The following is a 25740-nucleotide window of genomic DNA, read 5'->3' on the forward strand; positions in this document are numbered from 1 at the left end:
ACTTGTGTACATTCAGGTTCCTCAGGTGGTCTCGAACCTGATCTTCCCTTACAGTGGGAGGGACTTTACCCCCCTGGTCCCCATCGACTAGGGAGGGGTGAGGAGAGAGGTTGCTGGCAAAGACCAAGGCAAAAAAGTTGTTGAGTACCTCAGCCTTCTCCTCGTCTGTTGATACTGGGTTGCCATTCTTGTTCATCGGGGGGAGGGGATACACTTTCTTGAACCTTCCTTTTCTGGTTGATATACCTGTAGAAGCCCTTCTTGTTATTCTTTACATCCCTTGCCAAATTCAGCTCCAGCCGTGCCTTGGCCTTTCCAACCCCCTCCATACACAACCAGGCAGCTTCCCTGTACTCTTCCCAGGATACCTGTCCTTGCTTCCACTGCCTGTGCAGTTCCCTCTTGCTCTTTAGTTGACCAGCATGTCTCGACTCAGCCATGCTGGTCTCTTCCCTTCCTTTCCTGATTTCTTACACCTGGGGACTGAGAGCTCTTGCACTCTGTGGAAGGTGTCCTTAAAGATATGCCAGCTCTGTTCCGTTCCCCTGTCCCTGAGGACCATTTCCCAGGGGGGTCCTTCTGACTAACTCCCTGAAGAGCTGGAATTTTGCTTTTCTAAAATTTAGGGTCCTGACTGTACTTCTCACTTTTCCCATGTCCCTCAGGAGCGTGAACTCCACCAACACATGATCACTGCAGCCCAGGCTGCCTCCAGTCTTGACATCACTGATGAGCTCACTTGCATTGGTGACCATCAGGTCCAGTATTGCACAAGTGCAACAGATTACAGCTTTATGGCTTTCACATTTCCTACCAAGTATTCCTTGTGATATTCCTCCCAGACTTAAAAAAAAAAAAGAGAAGAGGGAAGATTCCTCTTAAATTTTCTGTATGTGTAGTTTTGTTATCTCCCTTTAAGTATGGTCATTTTGAATATACCAAAAGAGTTAAAAGCTATTGATAAGAGGGAAACAATTATTTTTGTCATGTTTAAGTAGAGACAGTTTGAAATCTTCAGCCTTTTGTAGATAAAAACTGATGTCTGCATGGCCAGAAAAGCAAAATTATGGGCATGATCTTTATCAGCTCATGCTGCAAAGGGGACCAGAAGAGGAAAAAGCATGGTTAATAGGAAAAGAAAATGTAATTTCTGAGTTTCTGTGTTTCTAAATTTAAAACTGAAATTTAAAGAAAAAAATCATCAATATTTTTCATTTTGTTTAGGTTTTGCTGTTAACCAAAGCCAGTCTCAAATTTGGCACAAACCTGCAGACTGTTCCGCTTCAAAACAGAGCATAGGCCAAATCTATGCAGTAGGTACACTAATACAAATTTTTAATAGCAATTAAAGTAATTTTGTCTATGGTCGTACACTTGAAAGGATGTTGCAGACTTTCCCTTGTATGTTCGAAAGAGGATATGCTGGGATAATTGCATTTCATTTTGCAAAAGAACATCAACCTCTAGAGGAGGTTGACTCCTGCCAGGGCCACATTTGCTGTTGGCTAACAAGTGTTGATGTCAGTGCAGCTGCACCAGCTGACTTTTCAGCCATGCATCTTTAGATTTCAGTCAATGTCTACCTGTAAAGATATGCTCAGAAAAGTGAAAGCACTGGCAAGTTCTGCATCCAGTTGTAGCAGAGAGGAGCATGAAGATCTACATGACTATGGGTTTAAACCATAGCTGACAGACACATTCTTTGAGTGCAGATGTGTTGATAAAGATTAGGTTGTGTGCAGGAGGTTGGACATTTTTAATATATGAGCCCAAAACAACACGTTACAGTAGCTGGGCATAGCTGTCTGAAATTACTAGTTCATCATGGTGATTTAACTGGAGAGTGCCAACAGTATCTATTCTTTTTGCAGTATGGCAGTAGTTCATGGCAGCATATTGATTTGGAAGACTTTTATCTAACTCTCCAGGTTTGAAAGATAAGAATTAGTATCTCTGACCTCTTCCTGTGGTTCATCATAGTTTGCAGCTTTGGCTTCTTGTAGCATCGACATTAAGTTTGTCACAGGTACTAAAACGTATGTTTAGGCTTGTGATAAGCGAGGGCAGGTAGAACTAGAGTTGTGGGGTGTTAGCTTCTGGCCTAATTATCCATGGCAGGGGTTCCTGCGACTGTGAGAGGGGGCTGGACCACTAACTGAGATGCTGCCTCCCAGTCCTGTGTTCCTGCCAGAATTCTTTGAGCCATTTGACAAAATATTCCACGAGGTCATGTGATGTTTACTTCAACTTGCCAAAAGCTTTTGTTGAAGAGTCCTTTGCAAGCAGTGCCTGAAGCCCTGTTCTGAGACTGCAGAGGACTGTCATCGACCACACAGTAGCGATGGAGTCAGGACAAAGCAAGAATGCATGGCAAGGTCCCAGAGAAACAGACCAAGGCATCTGTGTTTGAAACATTATCAGCTGGGTAATTACAAAAGGAAAGATAGCAAAATCTGCAGATCATTTTAGGATATTAAAGACCAGAGACAGGAAGGCCTTTCAGAAGCACCCACCAGGTAAATGGACAGACAGGACGCTGCCAGGAAAAATCGTGCTGACTGTTGGAGTACACACATTGCTGCATTTTGTCGATGTTCTGTAAGAGTGCATAGGGTGTGGTCCCCATTACCTAAATGCCTGCAGGTGGTCCCTGAGATCTGGTATTCATTCCAGTCCTGTGTGTCGAACTGTTGGTATCCTCCAAGCCTGGCCATGACCATGAAAAGCTCAGCTGAAGCATCTGCTTAAATGTTATGTTTGCTCTGAAGTTGAAGAGTGTACTTAACTGTTTGAAAACACCACCAAAAACATGATGATGCACATATGCCCACCCAGTATATGGATATACTGTGTTTAATTCAGGTTTTCTATCACAGCAGGCCAATGCAATGTACATCATTAGAGACATGGAAGGGGCCCCTTCCAAAGAGCGACTGGAAGAATAATGTCTGTGAGGACACACTGAGGCAAAACTGCTCAAATCCCTGAATTTCAAATAAAATTTAAATCAACATTCTTGTATGCCACACCTTACAAACACAAAGGAAAGCTTAAATCATAACTCTCTATATCATATAACTTCTGCAATTTACTGGCACAATACCAGCAAGAATAAACATTTACTAGGTGATACAAAACTTGGATGACCAAATCCTGTCTCTGCAGAAGTCAGTGGCAAAATTGTAACTGTTTCCACAGGGTCACTTGGCGAGTTTGTACTGGGTAGAGGTATGACAGTTGTCTCGAGGTGAGCTAACCTGCGTGTTCAGAAGAGTAGGCTGAGCATGTTAAAGGAATGCACCAAAAGGACTGATGCATTTATAATCCATCTAGTATCTGAACCCCATCTGTGCCATACTCTGCAGAGAATGCTTGCAGTGACCACTCACTGACTGCAATGAGACAAGCCTGAGCTCAGAGCCATGCTAGAGGACATAGGGCAACCCTGGCTGAGAGGGTTAGGAAGTAATTTTCTATGTGGACAGTAATTTTCCATCCACTACTGGCCCTTGTTAGCAGAGAGCTGATCAAGTGGAATACCGGGTCAAATTGTTCCCATGTGTCTGATGAAAGGGGCTTTGCCCTGGGGTCCTGGTGCGTGTGCAGGAGGTCTTCCATTCCTAGATTCACTGAATCACAGAATGCTTTGGGTTAGAAGGGACCTTTAAAGATCACCTAGTCCAAACCCCTGCCATGGGCAGGGACATCTTTCACTAGATCAGGTTGCTCAAAGACCCATCCACACTGACTTTGAACACTTCCAACGATGGGGCACCCACAACTTCTCTGGGCAACCTGTTCCAGTGTCTCACCACCCTCATCATAAAAAAATTTCTTCCTTATGTCCCATCTAAATCTACTCTCTTGCAGTTTAAAACTGTTGCCCCTTGTCCTGTCACTACAGGCCTTGGTAAAAGTCTCTCTCCATCTTTGTCATAAGCCCCCTTTATATATTGAAAAGCCTCAATAAGGTGTCACCGGAGCCTTCTCTTCTCCAAGCTGAACAACTTCATTTATCCCAGCAGAGTCATTTGGCCTTCTGTTGCTCGTTATCCACCCTTCCTGCCACAGAGTATATAGTTGTAGTAGTTGCTAAGCATGTGGGAAATGAGGAAATCCTGAAATAGCAATGCTTTTCAAACAATAGAAGTTAAATAAAAAATTGTAGTGCTTATAGCATAGTATGGGACTATGCGCTATTTTTAGCCTGATCATACTTCTATACTGCTACTCATTGTACATGCATTTGAACATCACCCAGTTTCACCATTAAATTAAAAAGGATGAAGAGCAACAGCTACGTGTGAAGAGATTTGGAGTTACAGGTTGCATGGCTAGCAAACCCTTCAGATCTGTGGTGCGGTGATTTGTACTACATTATGGCATGCTGGGTTTCAAAGCAATTCATACTCATTAGCAGGAAAAGTTAAATGTTGGTTTCAGCCTGGGTGTGAAGGGAATGGGTAATATCAGCAGCTAATATGTAACTTACTTTCCCTTGTTAGAATATCATGTTTTACACTTGGCCTTTATCAATCCTTTTCAGGCTTTATCAAAATAGAAACCACAGCCATAATTTTCATTCCTCCCTTTATAAACCAGATGTTAGGAAAGGACAATGAAGAAATATTGGGAGGTAAAACCTGATCTGATACATCCTTGTTGTGCTACCTGACACATTATTGTTCAGGATTTAGGCTAAATACATGAATAAAAGCCAATTAAGTTACTAATTCCTGTAACACCAGTGAAGGCATGACAAGGATGAATTAGGCATGGCATGACTATCAGTAACTCCGAAGTAACAACATTGGCAGGACTTGCATGTTTCCACTTGCTTACAAATCTATTCATGTTACTACTGAAAGTGATGTATTTTAAAATAATATGCTTTAAAGAACATAAAATAGCCGCCACCATCCCCCATCCCCCATCAGAATCCCATTCTGCCAGTTAAGACTGTCTCTGGTGATAGTGATGGTGCCAGCACTGACAGCCATCTCGGTGCTCACATGGCAAAAGGCCTTCTGACAGCTTAGAAAAGTGCCCGCATAGCATTTTCAGGAGGTATCTTACCAAGTTAATATCGTGGCTTTTTTGAAATTAATTTCTTTCAAAAACACAAAAGAAGAAAGCAATTTACACAAATGCCAAAAAAGTATGTATGTGCGTGTCGTGAAACTAAAACCTTGAATTTTAGCTAGAATTAATTAAGCCATCACCTGTTCCTTTCTCCTCTTGCTCTCAAGAAAAAGTTAAAAAATAAAAAAATAGCGAACTAGCATGACCTTTAAAACTAGAGAGGTTTAGTGGCTGTATCTAAATGAACAACATACGCATCAGTGTTTCCGGTGGGTAAGTCTTTCAATTTCCACATGACATGTCCTTGTAATTCTAGGTTTAGTGATGAACAGTGGAATTTCCTTTCCGTTACAGATTTTTGGCTTCTTTGTGCAAATACCACGTGCAGCACTATACAGAGTTTGTCCCTGTTGGAAAGAGGGAACAAAGGGAAGCTATCTGAGACAGCATCAGAGGGGGGTGCTGATGGAGGACATTCAGGAGCCATTCCAAGCAGCTGTCCTGTGCCCAAGCCTGTTCTCACTTTCCCCCTCACCCTGAAAGTCTGCGTCTCCTTTTCACCTGGTACAGACAACAGCCTGCTCCCCTTCATGGGGTCAGACAGATGGCTTGGAGCATGGAGGGAGGGAGAGTGTGTGAAGCTCCTGCTTACCCTGCTTAGCCAGGTCTAACATCCACATGTTGTCCTCTGGGCCTTAAAAGAGTGTCTTGGGAACTTAGACGTGGTTCTGAGTTGGTCAGAAGTGGCCTCCTGGCAGTCTGCATCGCCTTTTCCCAGTGTATCTTGAGAGTACCCGAGGACCTTCCAAAGGCACTGTATTCCTGTTACAAATCAAACCAGATCTTTTCGGAGACACCCCAGTCTGTGCATTTTTTTATATATGTCCTGTAAATGTCTTGTTTTTCCAGAAATGAGAAGAAATATATAAGCAGATACTGGAAAGAAGTGAAAGTTGGAGACTTCGTGCAGCTTCGCTGTAATGAAATTATACCTGCTGACATATTGCTGCTCTCCTCAAGTGATCCTGATGGGCTGTGCCATATAGAAACAGCTAACCTGGATGGTGAAACTAACTTAAAACAAAGACAGGTGGTGAGGAGGTTCCTAGAGCTGGTAAGTCACCATTCCTAACTCTCATTTAAGATAAGAATTTGTTTCAGGTAAGTAAACTGTTCAAAAATCCACTCCACACCAGCTAAATCTGCTTGTTCTAGTAGTGCTAATGAATTACTGTTATGGTTGTCATTAAAATGCTAGCATTTGCCAACAGCTGACCTCATCATAGTATCAGAAGTTTTACCATAATTTTTCCCTGAATTTGAATAGGAATTATTTGGGGCAATTGTGTGTGGTTGGAAAATGTTGGGGGGTTTTAATGGCTTCTATTGTAGCTTGATTTTTGAAAACACATTTTAGCTTCCCAGTGAGAAGATATTTAAATATAAACAACTACTTTTCCTGCCTACAAACCAGATCAGTTTCAATTAGGAATTTTGCCTGAAACTCCATGTTGCAGAATATCCCTCCAGCCCTTGGAGCATTAAAGCTTGTAAGATTTAAAGGGAGAGCATGCATGCATTCTGGAGGTGTGTGTGCTGAAAAACTGTTTTGCCGCTCTCTCGCTGTGTTTATCTCTCCCCAACAGCACTCTTTTGAAACAAAACAAAATCCAGATCAGTTACTGTCAGCAGAATTAGAGGAAATTACCTGAAGTTTTACTTGCTTTAATAATCTTACTGAAATAGTATTTATTTGTATGCCCTCCTCTCCTATCCCTCTTGCCAGCTGACCACAGTTTCCTGTATTTTGTCAGGAAAAAAATAAATTATTTTCTAGAACTCAGCTACATCTTTTTTCCTAGTAGCTCTTCTCATTTGAGAGATTTTGCAAACAATGGGAGCTGCTGCCCTTACTGTCATCAAAGGTAACTACAGAAACCTATAGTTGTACTGAGGTAGATCAGCATTAATAAAGTTGCAATCAAACCGACAGGATAAAAATCAATGTGCCTTCCAAACAGTTCTTTATGGTAGATAGAGCCTTTCTCTGCATAGCTTGTAAAAATGTGAGATAAAGACTTGTTTAATCATCAGTGATTTCCACATAGAATTTAGACATGACACAGCAGCTACTGCCACAGCAAGAAGCTTAATCAGCTACAGGCCAAATGTTTCAAAAATTCTGATTGTTTCAAAGAAGCTAATTGAATTGCTTCTCAAACGTCCCATCCCGTTCCCACTGAGAGGAAATTTCTCCCAGTGGGTAGAGCTCCAGGGAGGTACTCAGATGATGTGTCCCAATTCTCTGCCAGCACAGACTTCCCACATGACCTCAGGCATGTTATGTAGGACAAAAACTATGGATTGCATATAGGCTACTGAATACAGGGATGCTTTTGTGTTTGTGGGTACTGTTATAAGCTAAGGACATGTCCCAGCTCTATCTGAAAGGAAGACCCAGGAAGGCACCAGTTCCTCCACTCACCCACAGCAGATGGTTGGATTTCTGTGATCCAAGACCATCTGACACACAGCAGGAGGTGTTGGTAAACACAGTGAAAGGAACTGATGCGTGCAAGTACAGATCATCACAAGACTGGCTTTCAAGAGCCGTGCTGCCCAGAGGAGTCCCTTATACTACGTCAGGATCCCCAGCTTCCTGGCAGCAGAGTCACAGTTCAGCACTAAGAGTGTGATTCCTGGAAGCTGGCATGCTGGGAGGGGACCTGCTGACCCTACAGACTCCCCTGCTGCTGGGAGCTGTGATGCCCAGATGTGTGTGTGCCTGAGCCATCAGTTGTGGAGTCACTCTTCTGTCTTTAACCAGCGAACACATGCATGCATTAATACAGCAGGAAAATGGAGGGAGCACCCCTGCACTCTTGCGTTTGGCATACTTGCTGAGGTTTAAATTGCTGATCAAAAGCAGGCAGCTACAGACTTCAAGTCTGGGGTTTGTACAGTTTGGCAACACCTGTAACCTTTAGTGTTCTGTGGAAGTGAGTGGCAGTGCCATTTCCTCCTCAAACAGGTTGTCAAAGACTGAATTGGGTCCCGTTAGGGAAGAAGGCTGAGGAAACATGGCCTACCTAGGGAAGCAGAGCTAGGTTTATGTGCCAAGCAGCTCAGCACATCAGGGTATACATGGCATGGCTTGCTCAGCATACTCTGCTTTACTGAGGAAATCAGTTATCATATAGATACTTACAGTCAGCTTTGTAGACACCTAATGTGCTTTGCACTTCCAGCCCCTCCTCCTTCTGTATCTTAGTTCTCTGTATTATAAAGTGATTATGGAACTTTTCTATCTCAGAAGTGTGCTCCAAAATATGTGCATAAATACTTTTTAAAAATAAATTTGAGATCACAAGATGCCCAGCTACAATAGCAGTGAGGTCCACAGTAAATTGTCAGGGACTAAACTGGGGTCAATGACAGAAAGCTCATTCATTCCAATGAAAACAGGACTGGGCCCCAAGAAGCCAAGTATTGAAAGAGAGCTTGTAAGAAAACCACATGTGACTACCTCCCCTCTCTTAAAATAGCTGAGAAAGCAGGAAATATCCAAGCCCGGGTTCCTGTGTCAACTAAGTTGTAGGCAAAGTACACACCTGCAAGTACCAAGTCCTCAGCAGCTGCAGCATCACAGAGCCTCTCTGTAACATCATCCTGTAAGTTGTCCAGCAGAATTACTTGCCATCCTCATTAAAGTCCTGGCCAAAACCTGTCTGAGCATGCTGTTAATTCATGCAGCAGCATTAGCTTCCTCACCCCATACTAGTAGGGATAGGCTCTTACTGGTTCCTGAAGGTGTTGCCCTGCTGAGAGACACTCAGCAGTGGGATAGAGGGAGCTGCTTGAGATGTTGGATGATAGTAGGCCCACAGCCAAGTAGCATGGAGTAGCAAGGTGATGCACATTTTTTTGAGTGAAGTTCAGTTCCTATCTGGGTATGTCTTAAGTTGCCACAACTGGAGAGAGCTTATTGTAAGATCTCATGACATACTTTGGAAGACCAAAATTTTCTTGCACCAAATGCTGGCCATCCTTTTACCAAACCTCAGAGAAGTTTGCTCCCAAATCTCTTACAGGACCTGCATCCCAACCTGTTCAGGCATTGGACAAGAATGCTTTTGCATTTTTATATTACCACTGTACTCAGCAGAACAACTCTCAGTTATGTTTATAGCTGTTTGGTTCTGTGTCATTCTGCAGCCCTGTTGTTCAAGCAGAAAAACAAACAAATAGATTATGTAGTCCTGACCCTCTCTTTCCCACACTGCTAAACTCTTCCCCCACCCCCCTTACAGGATGACATGCCTGGTCATGTGGCTTATCATAGGACAAGAAACACAGATTTTCTGGAAGCTTCTTCTTAAAATATCAGCTGGCCATAGCTGTCTGAATAATGTCTCTGTAGCAGTATCTCAAGCATTTAAAAGAAGCTGTGTTACAAAGCTTGGCCTTTCTGTGTTTCTTACATGAACTGATAGCTTCCAAGCACGTGCCTGTGAAGCAAGTCGATGAGGGATAGCTATTTCTATACCCGTCACGCTGCTGGGCATGGGAAAGGAGTGGGGTGGGGGTAGGAACAGTTGTTTTAAGCCACTTTTATGCTTTCCTTATTCTGTCCCTGCTCTGTACCCACCCATGCAATTTACAGTCCCACAGGTCTGCGCCAAGCTGCTTGCCATAGAGAGCCTGGTTGCCAATTTGAAGTTGCTGAAGTGGGTGTGTGTGCTGGGCAGTCCTCTTGGAACTGCAGCGCTCCCTCCAAATGCCCTCTCCAGAGGCCAGCAAGCCCAGCGCTGTTACGTTGGGTACAGCTGTCCTCTGGAAGGGCACCTGTTCTGCCAGCATGCTCTGAAGGATCTTTGTGTGCCTCTTCAGCATTAACAGCATATCAGGTGCATAGTCTCAGAGAGTAAAAGGTCTTAAAGTTTCCCCCTTCCAAACCTTTGTTCAGAAAAGTACCATTCTGATCTCTTTTTAGCCCGACTCTTGAAGCAGCAATAAGCAATTATAGAAGCTGTTCTGTATCCTTGCCTCTAGCACTTTGCAGGCATTATTTTACTCTAAACATATGCTCAGAAGATCCAAGATCAGCATTTGTGGGCTTGGATTGGACCTCTCTGCTTGTGAATTCCAAGAAACTGTTTTCCTTTATAGTGCAAGTGACCAGAAATTTTGCTTATTTTAGTGCAGCTTTGATTTGTCTGAGTAATTTATAGTAGGCTGTGAACATACTGCTTGCTAGCTTTGCGTGTTTGTTAACGAATGTGATCTGTCTGACACAAACCTGTACTTTCTGTACTCGATTCTACACCCTGTCGATACACAAGCTGTGAGAAGAGTCACTGATACATTCCTCTGTGGCTTGTATGTCTGAAGATACCAGTTTGAATGTATACCTTGTTGTTGTACACTCAAAATAGTCAGTCAAGAAAAAAGATCACTCAGTGAGTAGGTTAAAAAAGAAAAAAGAAAACAGGAGATTTCTCAAAGGCCTTGACATTTTCTCCTCCAAGACTTTAAACACTGTCGTCTTGTTATTCAGCTACTACAGCGACAGGATGTGCTGGAAATGTTTAAAATAGTCAGAAATGTACTCTGCATGCTCTGTCGTTAAAGCCAAAAGGATAGTGGACTGTCTTCACACTGAAACATGGATGAGATCCATGTGTGCAGCATGACACACTGGCGAGTGCAACTAGGAGAAAGCACTGGGCTAAATCCCAGTGTGAGTGATATAACGGTGTTAGCAGTGACCAGTAAGCATCTCTTGGAAAAAATGAGCATTTCTTGGTATTCCACCAGTTTCCTTCTAATTTCCAAACTACCCTCGCTGCTGCCTAGTCACAGCAGCCATTTCTGGTGCACTGGATCTAATAGGAGACACAGAAGGCAGGAGGAATCAATGTGTTTTCTGTGCTACTCTGCAGGCTGCTGTGCCACCACACCCTCCGCAGTTGCTTATGGAATGTTTTCTGTCCATCTGAGACGTAGTGTCAGCCACTCTTCAGAGTGGATAAGCAGATACAGCTTGGGCTGTGAGAGCTCAAAACTCCCTTTCAGGTTTCATAAACTTGATTTAGGATATTTTGATAGTATGAATGTAGACTCATGAAAAAAAACATTTACATTTTCTTGCTGCCTTGTAGTACAAAACAAACAAAATACTCCACTGTTTTTACTCAGTGTGCCTTTTAACAAAATCCGCAAAGACTCACTGTGGATTCTGGAGCAGCTTATGGTTTATTAACCACTGGCCATGTCCTGGATGTTTATGTGGAAAGCTTCAGTTCAGCTGAAAGCTAAGCTAAATCTAGCAGCTGCCATCCCCTGTGAGAAGGTGCGTGTATCCCTCTGAGAGCTGGTGGGGCTAGGGGATAGATTTTTTTCCCTCTCATTTTCTCCTAAGAGTAGACCTTTGTTCAAAACAAGCTTGTACTAGCATGATTAAACAGGTTTAGGTAAGCCTTGCAAATGACTTTGTGGCTGCTTATTTTCTTTGTCTAAAAAGCACATCTGAATTTGGTGTCTGCGTGTTTGGGAGGGTTCATTTGCATGCAGACTAGCACCAAAATAACTCATCAGTCTGATTTCCTCACAAGTCAGTATGTAAACCCTTCTGGAATATGTATAAACTTGGAGCCTATGCTTACTGCAGGTACGTTTGCTCATCTGTCCCAGCCTGGAAGCTGGGCTGAATTGACAGATCCAGCTTTCATTCCAGCCCTACCTGTTTTTGCACAGTGCTGGAAGCATATTTGGTACAGCTGGACTTAGAGGAACAGTCCCACAGCTCTGTGTTCCAAGCATGAAGCCATTTATACCATCTTTTTCTTTCCCTGTGAGTCCTAGGCAGAAACTGGTCCGGAAGAGAAGACAAGGGCTGTACTGTAAGCCTGACTGTTGGTGGCTACAGGCTGCTCTATATATGAGGTACACTGGGAAGGGCAACTCATGCAAATTGCATGAAAATAACTCCCAGGGCAGCCTTGGTATCTCAGTGCAGATGTTCCTTTTGCATTCAGTTTTTCTCCCCCGGGGAAAAAAAAAAGAGGAAAGAAAACAATTTTCAAATTTTGGTTTAGCCTAAACTGAGCTAAGATCTCTTGTGCAGCCATCTGCATTGATTAAACTAACCCAGTTTGAGAGAACAGCTGAAGTTAAACCAGCACAACTCCCAGGCAGACTTGTTTTCAACTCATCTGCTGATACAAGCTGCTTATCTGAGTCTGACTGAGTCTTCTAAAGCAACACAAGAATGGGCATAGCTGTACTCTCCCTGTCACTCTTTGTCGCACTAATACCCTCAGGCTGTCATCCACCTGAAATGAGTGGGAATAGTGCACTGTTACAATCAAGGCGATGTGAACTAATCAGTATACTCAGTGTTGTTTAGACTATAAGTACTTTAACAGGGTAGAATCAGGCCACAAGAACAGTGAATGTCTGTCATCTTTTGGGGGTTATCCCTTGTGCCTTTCTTTTTTGCAGTATTTTGAGAAGGTTCACAAGGCTAGGAAAAGTGGCTCAAAAATTCCAGATACGCACATGTTAAAACAGTAGGTTAGTGCTCCATCCCACACGTTGCCAAAATTAGATTTCCCTGAGGGAAAAGAAAGTTAAAAAAAAAACCTAAATAAGCAAAAGAAAACAATGTTTTCCCATATGCACTACCAGAATATTAAATTAAAACCCATTTTTTTAGTTTTACATTTTAGCTGAAGATTTTAGTGAAACAATTCTTGTAAGAAGACTTGCATTTGTCAGTGCAAACTGCAAGCGTGTCAGACCCCGCAGAGACCTTGTTTGCGGTCATGCCTTGAACGTTCAGTAGATTTCTTTGTTGAGGGTTGAAAGTTCTACACCTATACTATTACATCTTTTTTTGGGTAGTACCATGTTCAGATGTGACTTGTGTGGAAACTGTGGACATGTCTAGTTAAAGAGGAAGCAACTACTGTCTCTCTAACAGAGAGAGAAACATATAGCAGCTGTGGGCAGAACGGCCTGGTGCAGAGCAGGACCCAAGTCAGTGCTTTGGCAAACTCTTGTGTGAGCTAAAAGTCCTAAAGGAATGCTGAAAGCAATTTTTCACTCTACCATTTTACTGTGGCATTTAGTCAGCAGTCTCACGCTGGGAGGTATGGGGAAATAAAAAACTCAAGAATGATGGTTCATTTGCTTCTTGGTCAGCTTTGAGCAAGGTTATCGTCTCTTTCTAGTTTCCATTGTGCAGGTGTCCAGGCTGCAAGTTTGACTGTCGAGAGAGCTTCATTAGAGGGACAAAGAATTTGAATAACTGTAAGAGAAAATTTTGGATATCTTAATCTGGGGGGGGGGGAAGGAATCCAGTTCTGAAGAGTGCTGAGTACTTGACTTTTACCATTAGCATTGGCTGGGGGTTTTTTGTGTTTAAATATAGGTTAAGGGGCTAAATTGATGAATCTAAGTTTGAATGTCTTGTCTTACCCATCCCGAGGGTAATCCTTCCAGCACCGGTGGAACACTGGTAAAGCCTTGTAAGGACATGTATTATGCCAGTGCTTGTGCTGCATCTGACCTCTGGAGAGGCAGGAGATTTCATTCTCTGTATCACTAGTCCAGCATCTCTCTGTTCTGCTATTCCTCTGAAAAAAACATTAGAAAACAAGAAAGTGTTTCAGGTCCATAGAGAAAATAAAAGGCTCTACTGCTTTCCCATTTTAGAGAAGTAAACATTTACATTTAAAGCAAGTTAAGAGGAGAGTTTCCAATTTTTTTTTTTCTTTTCATGGCTTTTCTGATCTCCTAGCCTAATTCACTTTTACTGAACAAAAGTTTACTTCTGGAACTATTTATTCCTTAGCCATACATTGGCCTGTCAGCTGGGAACAGGACATATCTGAAATATCAGTTCTCAGAAATGAGAATTTTTCATATCATGCTGAGAACTCCTGATTTTAGGGCCAGGATTTTTGAGCTGGAAACACGTCATGCTACGCTTGTCTCTGATACCACAACCCAGTTGGCAGTATCAGTGGTTAGGAAAAGACGGACCTTCTTTTCCACAGCAGGCAAGCAGGTTCATAGTATTAAGCCACATATAACCCCAGCAATGATGGTATGATCTCACTTTCCTTTGGAAGCACTGATGTAGAGAAGGAGTCTACTTTTCTGCCAGAAAAGGCAGAGCAACAGAATGAGGAACTCCTGTATTTATCTCAGCATCCAGGATGTGAACCCTGATCCCACTTCTCTTTTCTCCACCTGCTACCCTCCAAGTCTTTTACACATTTTAGTACTGATAATGGCACGGAGGCCAGTAGAAATTTGCATTAAAATGTTACTTATATGGGAAGTGGCTAGCCATATGTCTCAAAACTGTTATTTGAATAAACTTATGAAAATTTCCATTCATTGGTTATACTCAGGTTCATACTTTCAAGCTCTTCTATGACTCTGTGATGGTCAGACACTTTACATATGTGTATGTGCTTGTACGAGAGAAAGCCATGATTGTCCTGTAGCTATGTGACTGGAGAAAATACTGTTCACACAGAACTATATAGTGCTTATACTTCTGTTTGGTTTTGAATTGAAAACATCAGTAGTGCATGGAGACTTATAGACAGCAATGCTAATACACTAATCCAGCTTTCTTAATGACACAGTAATGAACTGTTTTACATCAAAGCAGGGAACGCTTAGCCTTTTGGCTTCTAAGAGGAAGAGAATTTGGTGTTTAGCATACAACATGGTTAGAACGTGCGTAGAAGTTGTCATGAGCATTTACCAGCCTCTGCTTAACTTTTCCAAGCTTGTTTGCTTATTATAATTTTGGCTTGACTTAATTAAATACCAGATTCAAAAACATGTTTCAGATGACTAAGTATACTCATATACCTGTATAGCAATGTGGCCTGTATGGCTAAGGTCACGGGGATCTGACTTACAGGCTGCTGCAATGTAACAGGAAGGGATAAAAATGGCTTTGTCCTACTAACTACACGGAGGTGGGTCATGTCAGCTATTGAGCAACAAAAAGCAAATGAAGTATCTTCTGCTGCTCCACAAGAAGCTGTTTCAGCAATCTTTGATTAAGGTTGCAGAACAGATAACTGATAATGACATGGGAGAAAAATTATACAAACTATTTTGTTCAGTGATGTTCTCCCTGATGGTCTTATTCCTGACATTTGTTCTCATTGGTTGCACTTCCACATCTCACATTTATTGAATGCTTATAATAATGAATATTTGCATAAGAATCACAGATTGGTTTGGATTGGAAAGGACCTTTACAGATCACCTAGTCCAAACCCCTGCTGTGGGCTGAGACATCTTTCACTAGATCAGGTTGCTCAAAGCCCCATCCAAACTGACTTTGAACACTTCAGTGACGGGACATCCACAACTTCTCTGGGCAACTTTTTCCAGCATCTTACCACCTTCATAGTAAAAAATTAATCCTTATATCCAATCTAAATCCACTCTCTTTCAGTTTAAAACTGTTGCCCCTTGTCCTGTCACTGCAGGCCTTGGTAAAAAGTAACTCTCCATCTTTCTTGTAAGCCCCCTTTATATATTGACAGGCTGCAATAAGGTCTCCCCAGAGCCTTCTCTTCTCCAGGCTGAATCCCAACTCTCTCAACCTTTCTTCACAGGAGAGGTGTTCCATCCCTTGGATCAGTTTCGTGGCCCTCCTCTGGACCCACTCTAATAAGTCCATGTCTTTCTTGTACTGGGGATGCCAGAGCTGGATGCAGTACTCTAGGTAGGATCTCACCAGCGCAGAGTTAGAGGGGGAGAATTACCTCCCCCAGCCTGCTGGCCACGCCTCTTGTTATGCAGCCCAGGATATGATTTGCTTTCTGAGCTATAAGCACACATTGCCATCACATACCCATTTTTTCATCCACCAGTAGCCCCCAAGTCCTTCTCTGCAGGGCTGCTCACAAACCATTCATAGAATCATAGAATCGTTTAGGTTGGAAAAGACCTTTAAGATCATCCAGTCCAACCATTAACCTAACATTACCAAGTCCACCACTAAAACAATTAAGGGTAGAGTAGCAATTTCATGTTTCCTGGCTTGGTGGCTGGATTATTTTTTAATGAAAGTAAATGAAAAAGAAATGAAAAAAAGTAAAAAAGTAAAAAACTAGGAATCACTAAGGTTGGAAAGGACCTCTAAGATCATCAGTCCAACTGTCAACCCAACACCACCATGCCCACTAAACTGTGTCCCCGAATCCCACATCTGCACATATTTTGAACACTTCCAGGGATGGTGACTCCACCACCTCTCTAGGCAGCCTGTTCCAATGCTTGACTACTCTTTCCATGAAGCAGTTTTTCCTAATATCCAATCTAAACCTCCCCTGGCACAGCTTGTTCATCCCCCAGTCTGTACGGATACAGGGGATTGCTCTGACCCAGGTGCAGGACGTTGCACTTGGCCTCGTTGAATTTCATTAAGTTGTCTTGGGTTTGCATGGCAAGGTTTTGGTAGCAGGGAGGGCTACAGGGGTAGATTCTGTGAGAAACTGCTAGAAGTTTCCCCTGTGTCTGATAGAGCCAATGCCAGCCAGCTCCAGCACGGACCTGCCACTGGCCAAGGCCGAGCCCATCAGCAGCAGTGGTAGTGCCTCTGTGATAACATATTTAAGAAGAAGAAGAAGAAAAAAAAAAAAAATCGGGGACACAAACTGCAGCTGGGGTGAGGAGTGAGAATATGTGAGAGGAACGACTCTGCAGACACCAAGGTCAGTGAAGAAGGAGGGGGAGAAGGTGCTCCAGGTGCCGGAGCAGGGGAAGAGTGTGAGGAGTCCTCCCCTGAGGAGGAAGGAGCGGCAGAGATGACATGATGAACTGACCGCAACCCCCATTCCCAGTCCCCTTGCGCTGCTCGGGAGGAGGAGGTGTGGAAAATTGGGAGTGAAGTTGAGCCCAGGAAGAAGGGAGGGATGGGGGGAAGGTGTTTTAAGATTTGGTTTTATTTCTCATTACCCTACACATGTTCTCACTCCTCTCTCCTACTCAGTTTTGACTGGCAATAAATTAAACTGGTTTTCCCGAAGTCAAGTCTGTTTTGCCCGTGACAGTAACTGCTGAGTGATCTCCCTGTCCTTATCTCGACGCACAAGCTTTTTCATCATATTGTCTGTCCCCTGTCCAATTGAGAAGGGGAGTGATGGAGTGGCTTTGGTGGGCACTTGGCATCCAGCCAGGGTCAAACCACCCCAAAGTTCACATGGGTCCACTCCTCAAGCCTGTCAAGATCCCTCTGGATGGCATCCCTTCCCTCAAGCCATATCAACTGCACCACTCAGCTTGGTGTCATCTGCAAACTTTCTGAGGGTGCACTCGATCCCACTGTCTACATCATTGGTGAAGATACTAAATAGTACTGGTCCCAGTACGGACCCTTGAGGGACACCACTCGTTACTGGTTTCCACTTGAACATCAAGCCATTGACTGTAACTCTTTGGACATGGCCATCCAGCCAATTCCTTACCCATCTAACAGTCCACCCATCAAACCCATATCTCTCCTATGTAGTGGCAAGTATGTTGTGCAGAAATGTATCAAAGGTCTTGCAGAAGTCCAGGTAGATGACATTCAACAATGTCTGTTTTAACTCCACACTTAACTGAACAAAGCATATGGATTACTGAAGACAACATCATGCAGGAACTTTGTAACCGTTGGCTGTGCCCCAAGCATGAGGCTGGCTAGAGTGCTGAACAGGGAAACAAACCTCAGTCTCTACCCCAGCAATACATGTTTGTCCCGGTCAGCTCCTTTCCCAGCTCTGCTGTCCAGTTTTGGAACTGGCAAGGCAAGGCCATTATAAATTTCTTTTCACAAGAACTATGCAATCAGCTGGTGTCTGAAAAAAATCACCTTTGACTCCCTTGAGTTTTTGAAAATGTGTTTTTCACTTTACTACTGGAGACTTTACCATGTTGATTGAAAAGTAACTTGTTCAGTAAAATAGAGAGTAGATGAGAATAGACAGACCAGAGAGTGAAGCTCTTACCCTACGTGTTCTGCAGCCATCCCAACTTCCCCCACGTACCATGCATGCCAACCACAGCCCTGCTGCCCTCAGACTGACTGCTCATCTTCACAGCTGCGCCCCCACCCTCCCTGCTATGAGGGAAGTACAGAAACAGCTGGGATTAAGCAGAGAAGGTGCACTCTGAATGCCATGTTTGCCTTAGGAGCATTAGTAGGGCAAGCATGTAATGATGCATGTTGATACAAGATACAATTCCAAGCGAAGACGGCATGCCAGTGTCCAGCTCAGGGAGATTTTACTTGGTTATTTAGCCTTCTTGCACTGGAGATGCTCGTGGAAAGGCTGACAAACCCGCGATAGAGCTGATATGAATGCTGCCCTGTACTACTTGGTATAAAAGGTCTCTTTTCAGGCTTTGGTGTGTTTAACTGCGTCCTAACACTACAGCTGCCTCTGTTCGGTTTTACCATTCATAAGGAAAACCCTTCATTACCAGCCACTCTCTCTCTCCTGTCAGGACTCTGGTGTTCTGGTTTTTATTTGTGAAATGACGTAAGGAAGGTGCTTGGCATTTCCCTCTTCTTGTTGAAGGGTCTTAGTCCTTTCCATTCCCATTTCTTCTGGCAGAACTTCATCCCACAAGAAGTCAGACTGGCCAGCAGCCCGGACTAGACCTGGGGTAGGCCAAGCTATATTCGGAAGCTGAGCTGAGATGTTGTGCTACTAAATTAAAAGGACCATACAGTCCTTCTTCCACTAAAGTGAAATTTTCTTCCAGCAGTTAACGAAGTGCAGCAGAAAGACTGCTAGAAATCTCTCCAGAAAGGGGAAAGCACTGGAGAGTGGGGAGAGTTGTGTCTTACCCAGTCTGTGAGCATGAAGCGAAAAGCCTCTGGAGGAGCAGCGCGGGTTGTATGCAGAGTTTTGCGAACCCTTGAGAGGCTTGGTCTGTAATTTAGTTGGAAGCACTGAGCTAATGCTGAGGTCAGTTCTTACAGACCATGAACCCATTCATTTATTTCAGTGGCTGGCTTTTGGAACAGGCAGATACCACTTTCTTCATTGTCCAGGTCTAGGTCCGTATTTCAGACTTGACATACTCTGTTCCCTTACCATGCTCCAGCGCTACTATAGTCCATGAACAGATTCATTCACACCACTGTAATTTTCAGTGCATTGCTAAGGATGACCATCATCCCAAAGGACATAAGAACTTGCATGTGTGTATTTTTAGCATTATTGACATTTTTTTTGGTACTTTTGTCCTGTGATTGACTAACAGCAGTTTCTTCAGCTGGCTGTCATAGATTTATTGAGGTCTTCATAAGCCTTGCAAGCAACACATTTATTTTCCTGCAGGCTGGATATTGCGCTGTTCCCTTGTATTATTTTCTACAAAGGGGAACACTTTACTTAGGTCAGCCAGAGGAGGATCAGCCCTCTAACATGTATTTGGCTTGCTCAGCTGTTCCAGTGTTTCTGAGTACTGAACATCTCTGTTCCATTTAAACAGAGAGTACTGAAAAAAATCCAATTATAGTAGTAGTTGTCAGTGTGGAAAACAAAGCTATTACATTCTGATGTACGGCTGGATCTGTTTAGTTCCTAAATAGCGTAGATCAAACTGTTTCTTCCTTTTCTTGTGAATTAGTGGCACAGATAAATTCTGCCAGAGAGACTAATGGAGTTTAGACATTAAAACTTTTCACTCTTTTAGTATATAAACAGTCTGCATGCTTTGGATACTTAAAATCAATATGTAATTCTAGTTGCATATTAATAAAAGGTCAGATTAATTTTAGATGGTAAATGCAGGGTACTGCTATATAAAGCAGTAATAGGATGGACTCATACATTAGGAGGATGTGTTCTTATTGCACTTAAAAGCTTTTAAATTGGAAAGATATTTTTCTGGCTGAGGCAGATTTTTGTCTATTAAATATTTCCTTTGAGTAGTCCCCATGACTCTATTTCTCCCTTTTTGTTTCCTCCAGACATATATGCCAAAACAAATCCCATAGCCCTCATCTAGCCATTGTACTGCAGGGAGAAGTCTGGATAAGATCCCCAGCATAGCCAGTAAACACAGTGTGATAAGCGGGTAACTGTCACTGTCACCCAAGGGCATCCTGGTATACTCATGCTGTTCTATTGGAAGGAAGGACTGAACATTAAACTCTAGTTTCTGCAGCAGTAAAGCAGGGCAGATGAATAAAGGAAAACATTTTAATAACTGTGCATTATTAATATCACTAGCAGACCATTAAATCACCCATACAACACGTATTTAATGAAGGGGAATATGTTGTTTGAACACTGTGTAATTGTCAAACTAACTCATTTAGCAGAGCAGCATGTTTTGCTTCTTGAGCTATGACAGTTTTGTGAGGTTGCCAACAAAGTCAGAAAGGTTGGCATTTCACTGTAGAGATTCAGAATGATCTTACAGCTGAAGCTCCAAAGTCGTGTTGGAGAGAGCTAAATTCAGTCTCCTTTTTTTGTGACAGATCTCTATAGTTCCTTCATCCGTCTACCCGTTGGTTTCCCACTCTGTAAAAGAGGCATTGTAACATTTTCTTTCCCTCGACACTTTGCCTTTTTAGGACGTAAGTTTTTCACAGGGGGATATGTCAATAGTCACCTGAGAAATAAGGGACAGTGGTCTATTTTAAGGAAAATTTTAAAGAAAACACCTCTCCATTATGTTTTCCTCTCCTGTGTACATTTGTGCTTCCCCCAGAGACACAGCCCAATTGTTGCAGACCTAATTTATTGTTTTGAGTGGAACTCTTTATCAGGTTTAACAGGTAGAGCATTGTTAAAGCCTATTCACAAAGCCCTTTACATCTGCAATTTAACTTTAATTTGAAATTCAGCTTTGAAGGAATCAATATTTAGCAGATTTTTGCAATCTAAGTCTGCTTACGTAAGGAAAATAAGCCTTTCTGTTGCTGCATTTAGAGTAGGAGTGAATTTCTCTAAGTTTTAAGAAATTGGAAGAAATAGGATTTATGGATAGGGTGTTAAACATTTTCCTAGCAAGAAGACTCCTGAAGAAATAAAATCTATTCTGCGGAATCCCTGAGTCTATAAAATACCTAATATAAGTATCACTGTGTGTCTTTTTGACAAGTTTTAACCTTTCAGATATACTTTCAAGTTCCTAAAAAGTCAGCACTTTTTCAGAGGAAGGCAGTGAACTAAGGCTGTTTTGGCAAAGTCAAAATGTGTAGTCAGGTATTTGAGGAAAGTCGGTTTCTTATTATTGAATTCAATCCCTTCTTTTTTTTCTCATTTTTTTTCTTTTTTTCATTTTGGTATGACATAATATGGCAGAATAGTTAAGCAAGAAGTGGTCTTCACTCCTCCAATGTATCTTGTGCATCATTTCATACTGCAGAAACCTTCAAGACCTGTTTTTAAAAAGGTATTGGTAAGAAAGAATTCCACAGTGAAGCGGATAACATTTAGTCACTGAAGGCTTCTGAAAGCAGGGTGTGAACGACCACAATATAGGGATATATGTGAATGTTTCTGTGCATTCATGGTTGCCAAAATAATGTATTTCTTTATTTCTGAAACTCTCAAACCATATGGGATGAAATGATTGAAACCTCTGTTTCACATCTTTCAAGACCTTGTTATGACTTACCCACAGAAAAAGAACTGTGTTGTGCAGTGGTGGTCACAGCAACAGGTTCCTGGTGTTTGCCTAGGCCACACAGCACTGGACAAGGCATGCCACCAGTTTTACCTTCTCATCCCCTGTGTGCAGGCCTGTGGTCATTCAGTTTTTCAGACAGCATTTGCCAACCATCCAGCCATCCCCTACATTCTCCAGAGCAATGGCAGACAGACACATTCTGTGTTTTTACTCTTTGAAGTAACTTGCATCCTGTTGCCAGTGTGCAGGCAGTACAGCTTGGGAGCCCTGTTGCAGAGTGACACTGCTGTGATACCATGATGGTGATGTGAAATTCAAACTAATCAGGAGGAACAGCATCCATCTGAAAGACCAGCAGAGAACCAGACTGGAGCCCATATGAATGGTGCTTGTATCTGTGCTTACTGTGTCAAAAAAGCAGGGGCAATACCTAACATTTGGAGAAGACTGAAGGTACTAATTTTTCAGAGCTGCAAGTGCTAAGATCGTGTGAATAACATGGGCAGAGAGGTTTACAGTAGTCCCATCTGCTCAAAACAAAGGGAAACAAGGGTTCAGTTCCCTTTTCAGCTTCATGGAAGCCAAATTTCCATTTCTTGACTCCCAAATATCATCCATCTCTCATACTGTTGCTCTTTCACTGTTTCAGAGAATTTGAGATTGATTGACCTGGAGGGAGAGAGCACAAGGGGGAATATGATTGTGTGCAGCCATAAAGTGTTAATGCAGGAGTAAAAACTGAGTTTTGGTTGCTGTTTCTTTTTTTCTGTTAAAGTAATTGGATGTGCTTGACTTTGCTTAGACTTTGACATATGTTGTGCTCATATTGGTTTTTTTCAAAGTCGGCACTCACTGAAACTAGTATAATCATTTCTGGCCCTTCATTTAGGTCTTCGTTTCTCCAAGTGACCTTCATGTATCCTTTCAAGTACAGTTTTTCTGTAATGTCTTAACAGTCTGTGCTCCAAATTAAGCCCCACCTAGTAGTAAGAAGTCTGCCTTAAGCGTAAGCAAGGTATTTTGCCTTAGTTAGGTTTTGCAGGGACTCATCCTTAGAACTAGTGATGGCAATTAAAATTTACATTGTAGCAAAGAGACTACAGGTTGTTTAACAGAAAAATCTGGCTGACGTGAACATAATTTAGCCCTGGTCTTTGCCATCCAACAGGTTTGTGAAATACTCTCAGGGAACTTATTTGCAATCAGTGAATCTCTCTCAGGTTTGTATCAACCAGAAGGTCAGTTTTTCAAATCAGCAGTGCACAAGGCACAAGTTTGGGAGACATGCAGAGATACCATATAGTAAATATAACACCATTATATACCTTCAGAAAAGAAAAAAAATGGCTCTAGCTGCTTTTTGTGAGTGACCTGGTCTTGCTGATGTGCACTGGGAGACCATGAGAAGACCAAATAAGTCAAGTTTTTAGGGAAATTAAGCACTGGAAAGCCTCAATTCAGACTGCAGTCTGTCTAGGCATGGAGCTTTTCATCCCTCTTGAGGCTCGGACAGCTTTAATGCCCAGCAGTTTTGTAAGTGGGAAGTAAGACACTGCAAATCAGGCACATCAGATAACTGCTGCACAAAGGTCTGGGGAAATGCTATTTTTGACCATATTTTGATCTTGTTTTCTGTGTCTTAACAGTGATGCAGAAATGCACTTTAAGAGAACAATGAAAGGTAGTGGTGGAGAATTTAATTTTTTCATGGACTTTTACCCAGAAAACAGCACAAATCATGATTTGTGCACTGTAAAAGCAACACTTTTGGCTTTGACTTCTGTCTAGCTGCAGCATCTCTTAGCTGTTAATACATGAGAACGCCATCACAGTTTGTGTTTCATTTGCGGCTGAAGTGTGTGTATCACTATATAAAGTATAAAAAGGAACAAAACTTTGATCATTGTGAAATCTTATGTTAACTTTGTGCTTCTTTATAACCACTGAAAGCAGTCACACGCAGGCAGTGTTTAACATATTTGTTCATTCATTTACCAAAAGGCATTTTCACATCAAAACAGTGTCATCAGCTGTAATGTACAGTGTATATTTACACTTCACAAGGGAAGAGATGGAGCTATTTGATTTATTAATAAAACAAAGAGCTTTTGCCATAAATCAGAATTCAGCAGCTTTGTTTCCTTACGTAAACTACTATTCTATTGGATTTTCTCCCCTCCCAGATATTATCTGGTTAAAGACCATAATCACATATTTCAAGTTAAGTGTAGCAGAACACAAATACACAGACGGTTAGATTTAACGATAAAGGACTTTTAGTTCGAAAGCTGAGTCATAAATGGAAAGAAACCAACAAACAGAGGAGGGAGAAAGACTATGTTGCGTGGTAGGGGAAAGTCAGGTAGGTTTAGTCCTCTCTGATCTTGACAAGATCTTTCTTTTTTGTGAAAATTCTAGCTCTAGAGTAGGTTTTTTCTTATTTGTAAAGGCACTGGCTTTGCTGGCAGGCTTTCTTAGCAGAAAGGGAATTCAGTCTGCAAACTTCCAATTGCTCTAGAAGTATCTGCATGGTTTCAGCAGCCACAGAAAACCTGCATTTGATTACGTTGGGTTTTGTTATTAGGTGTCTCTAGGATTCCCTCAGTGGCATTCATCAAAGATGCTAAGATTTCTTTTTTTAAGACCACTGAATGAAAATTTGTGCTAAATTAACTGTATTATATATAGTATGTTATAATAAAAAGACAAGAAATGTTTCCCTTTCTAGTCTTTTCCCTCCAATTTACAAATGCAATTTAAGCTACAGTGGTGACTCTTCTTTAACACAATACTTAGGCAGACGGACAGTATATTATTGAAACACCTTGAGCAGTGTTTGTAGATTATTTTTCCTATACTTTTTTTCTTTCTGACAAGGAACATACTGGGACAAGGAAGGAAAAGATCATGTTTTGGGGCAGCAGAGCAGGCGTTATGCAGAAACACAGGCTTTCACAGCACAACAAGCTTTGGTGTGACTTGGGAGAACTTCACATTCTCCAACAAGTTCAAGTAAAGACAGCGCCAGGTAGCTGCTACTATAGTGTCTCTGCAACATGAACCTTTGACTGCTGGAGGCAAGGACACAGGCAGAGTGTACCGTTTAGGAGCTGTGGTACAGATTTTAGGTGTCAAGGCCTGAAAGCTTCGTGGTGTCTATTCTAGCCAGTGATTCCTTCCTTGTGACTGCTGGTGTCTGTGCCTGTCTGAAGTGAGCAGCTGAGGAACGAGGGTCAAAGCGGGTGAACATGTGGCTTTACAGTTTCTGCCCCATTCTACAGCCCAATGATGTCTTAGGTGCCTCTGTAGAACTAGGTACTTCCGAGCATTCCCAGCATCACATTTCAGTCACCTAGAGAAATTTCAGGCTGACCAGGAGAAATATTTAACGAGCTTAAATATCAACAGTATTTGGTGCTGAGAAGATGATCTGAATTTCTTGCTAAGGCTAAGGTACTTGACTGCTGACTTTGACATAATTTAGAGTCTGATTCTTAGCACAGCAATCTTCTTTGCTCAGAGATGTCCTTTGTTTTTACCCCTCTCCCCACCTCCCCCCCCTTGTTTACTTGCTGAATTCTGCATGTAAAAGTGATTCTTTCCTCCAGTGGGCTGTAGCTGTCTCTAAGTGACAGCCCAGCTTCACGGTTCTCTTTATCATCTCTTGTTTCCTGAAAATATGGGAAAGGTTTCTAAAAGTGTCAAGCGTGGGTGATTTGAATTGTCTCCTATATACTGTAAGTCTGTCCTTCTTCCAGGTGTAACTGGTAGAAAAATGAAGGAGGGTGTTGATGGTGATGCTGACATATCCTCTAGTTTCTTTTCTCTCTTATTTAAAATCTAGTTTCTTTCACCTCTTCTGAGCAGACTCAATATCAAAAAAACAGACACACCTGTGTGTTTCAGAGAAGCTGGCAATAAGATTGTGTCTGTCCTTTAGTTACTGATTCTCAGTCAGCTGTTCCCATAGTGTGTTCT

The 25740-nt window shown here is 42.3% G+C and overlaps 1 protein-coding gene across 1 annotated transcript in view; it reads left to right on the forward strand.

Annotated features, from left to right (window-relative positions):
* The window catches only part of ATP10A (ATPase phospholipid transporting 10A (putative)), a 119958-nt gene that overhangs the window by 41020 nt on the left and 53198 nt on the right, over positions 1 to 25740 (forward strand). The window contains exon 2 of the mRNA XM_075727802.1: positions 5992 to 6196. Coding sequence (XP_075583917.1) covers positions 5992 to 6196 — 205 coding nt within the window. The remainder of the gene's footprint in view (positions 1 to 5991; positions 6197 to 25740) is intronic.

Source organism: Pelecanus crispus, chromosome 1 (genome assembly GCF_030463565.1).
Source record: "Pelecanus crispus isolate bPelCri1 chromosome 1, bPelCri1.pri, whole genome shotgun sequence".
Taxonomy (NCBI): Eukaryota; Metazoa; Chordata; class Aves; order Pelecaniformes; family Pelecanidae; genus Pelecanus; species Pelecanus crispus.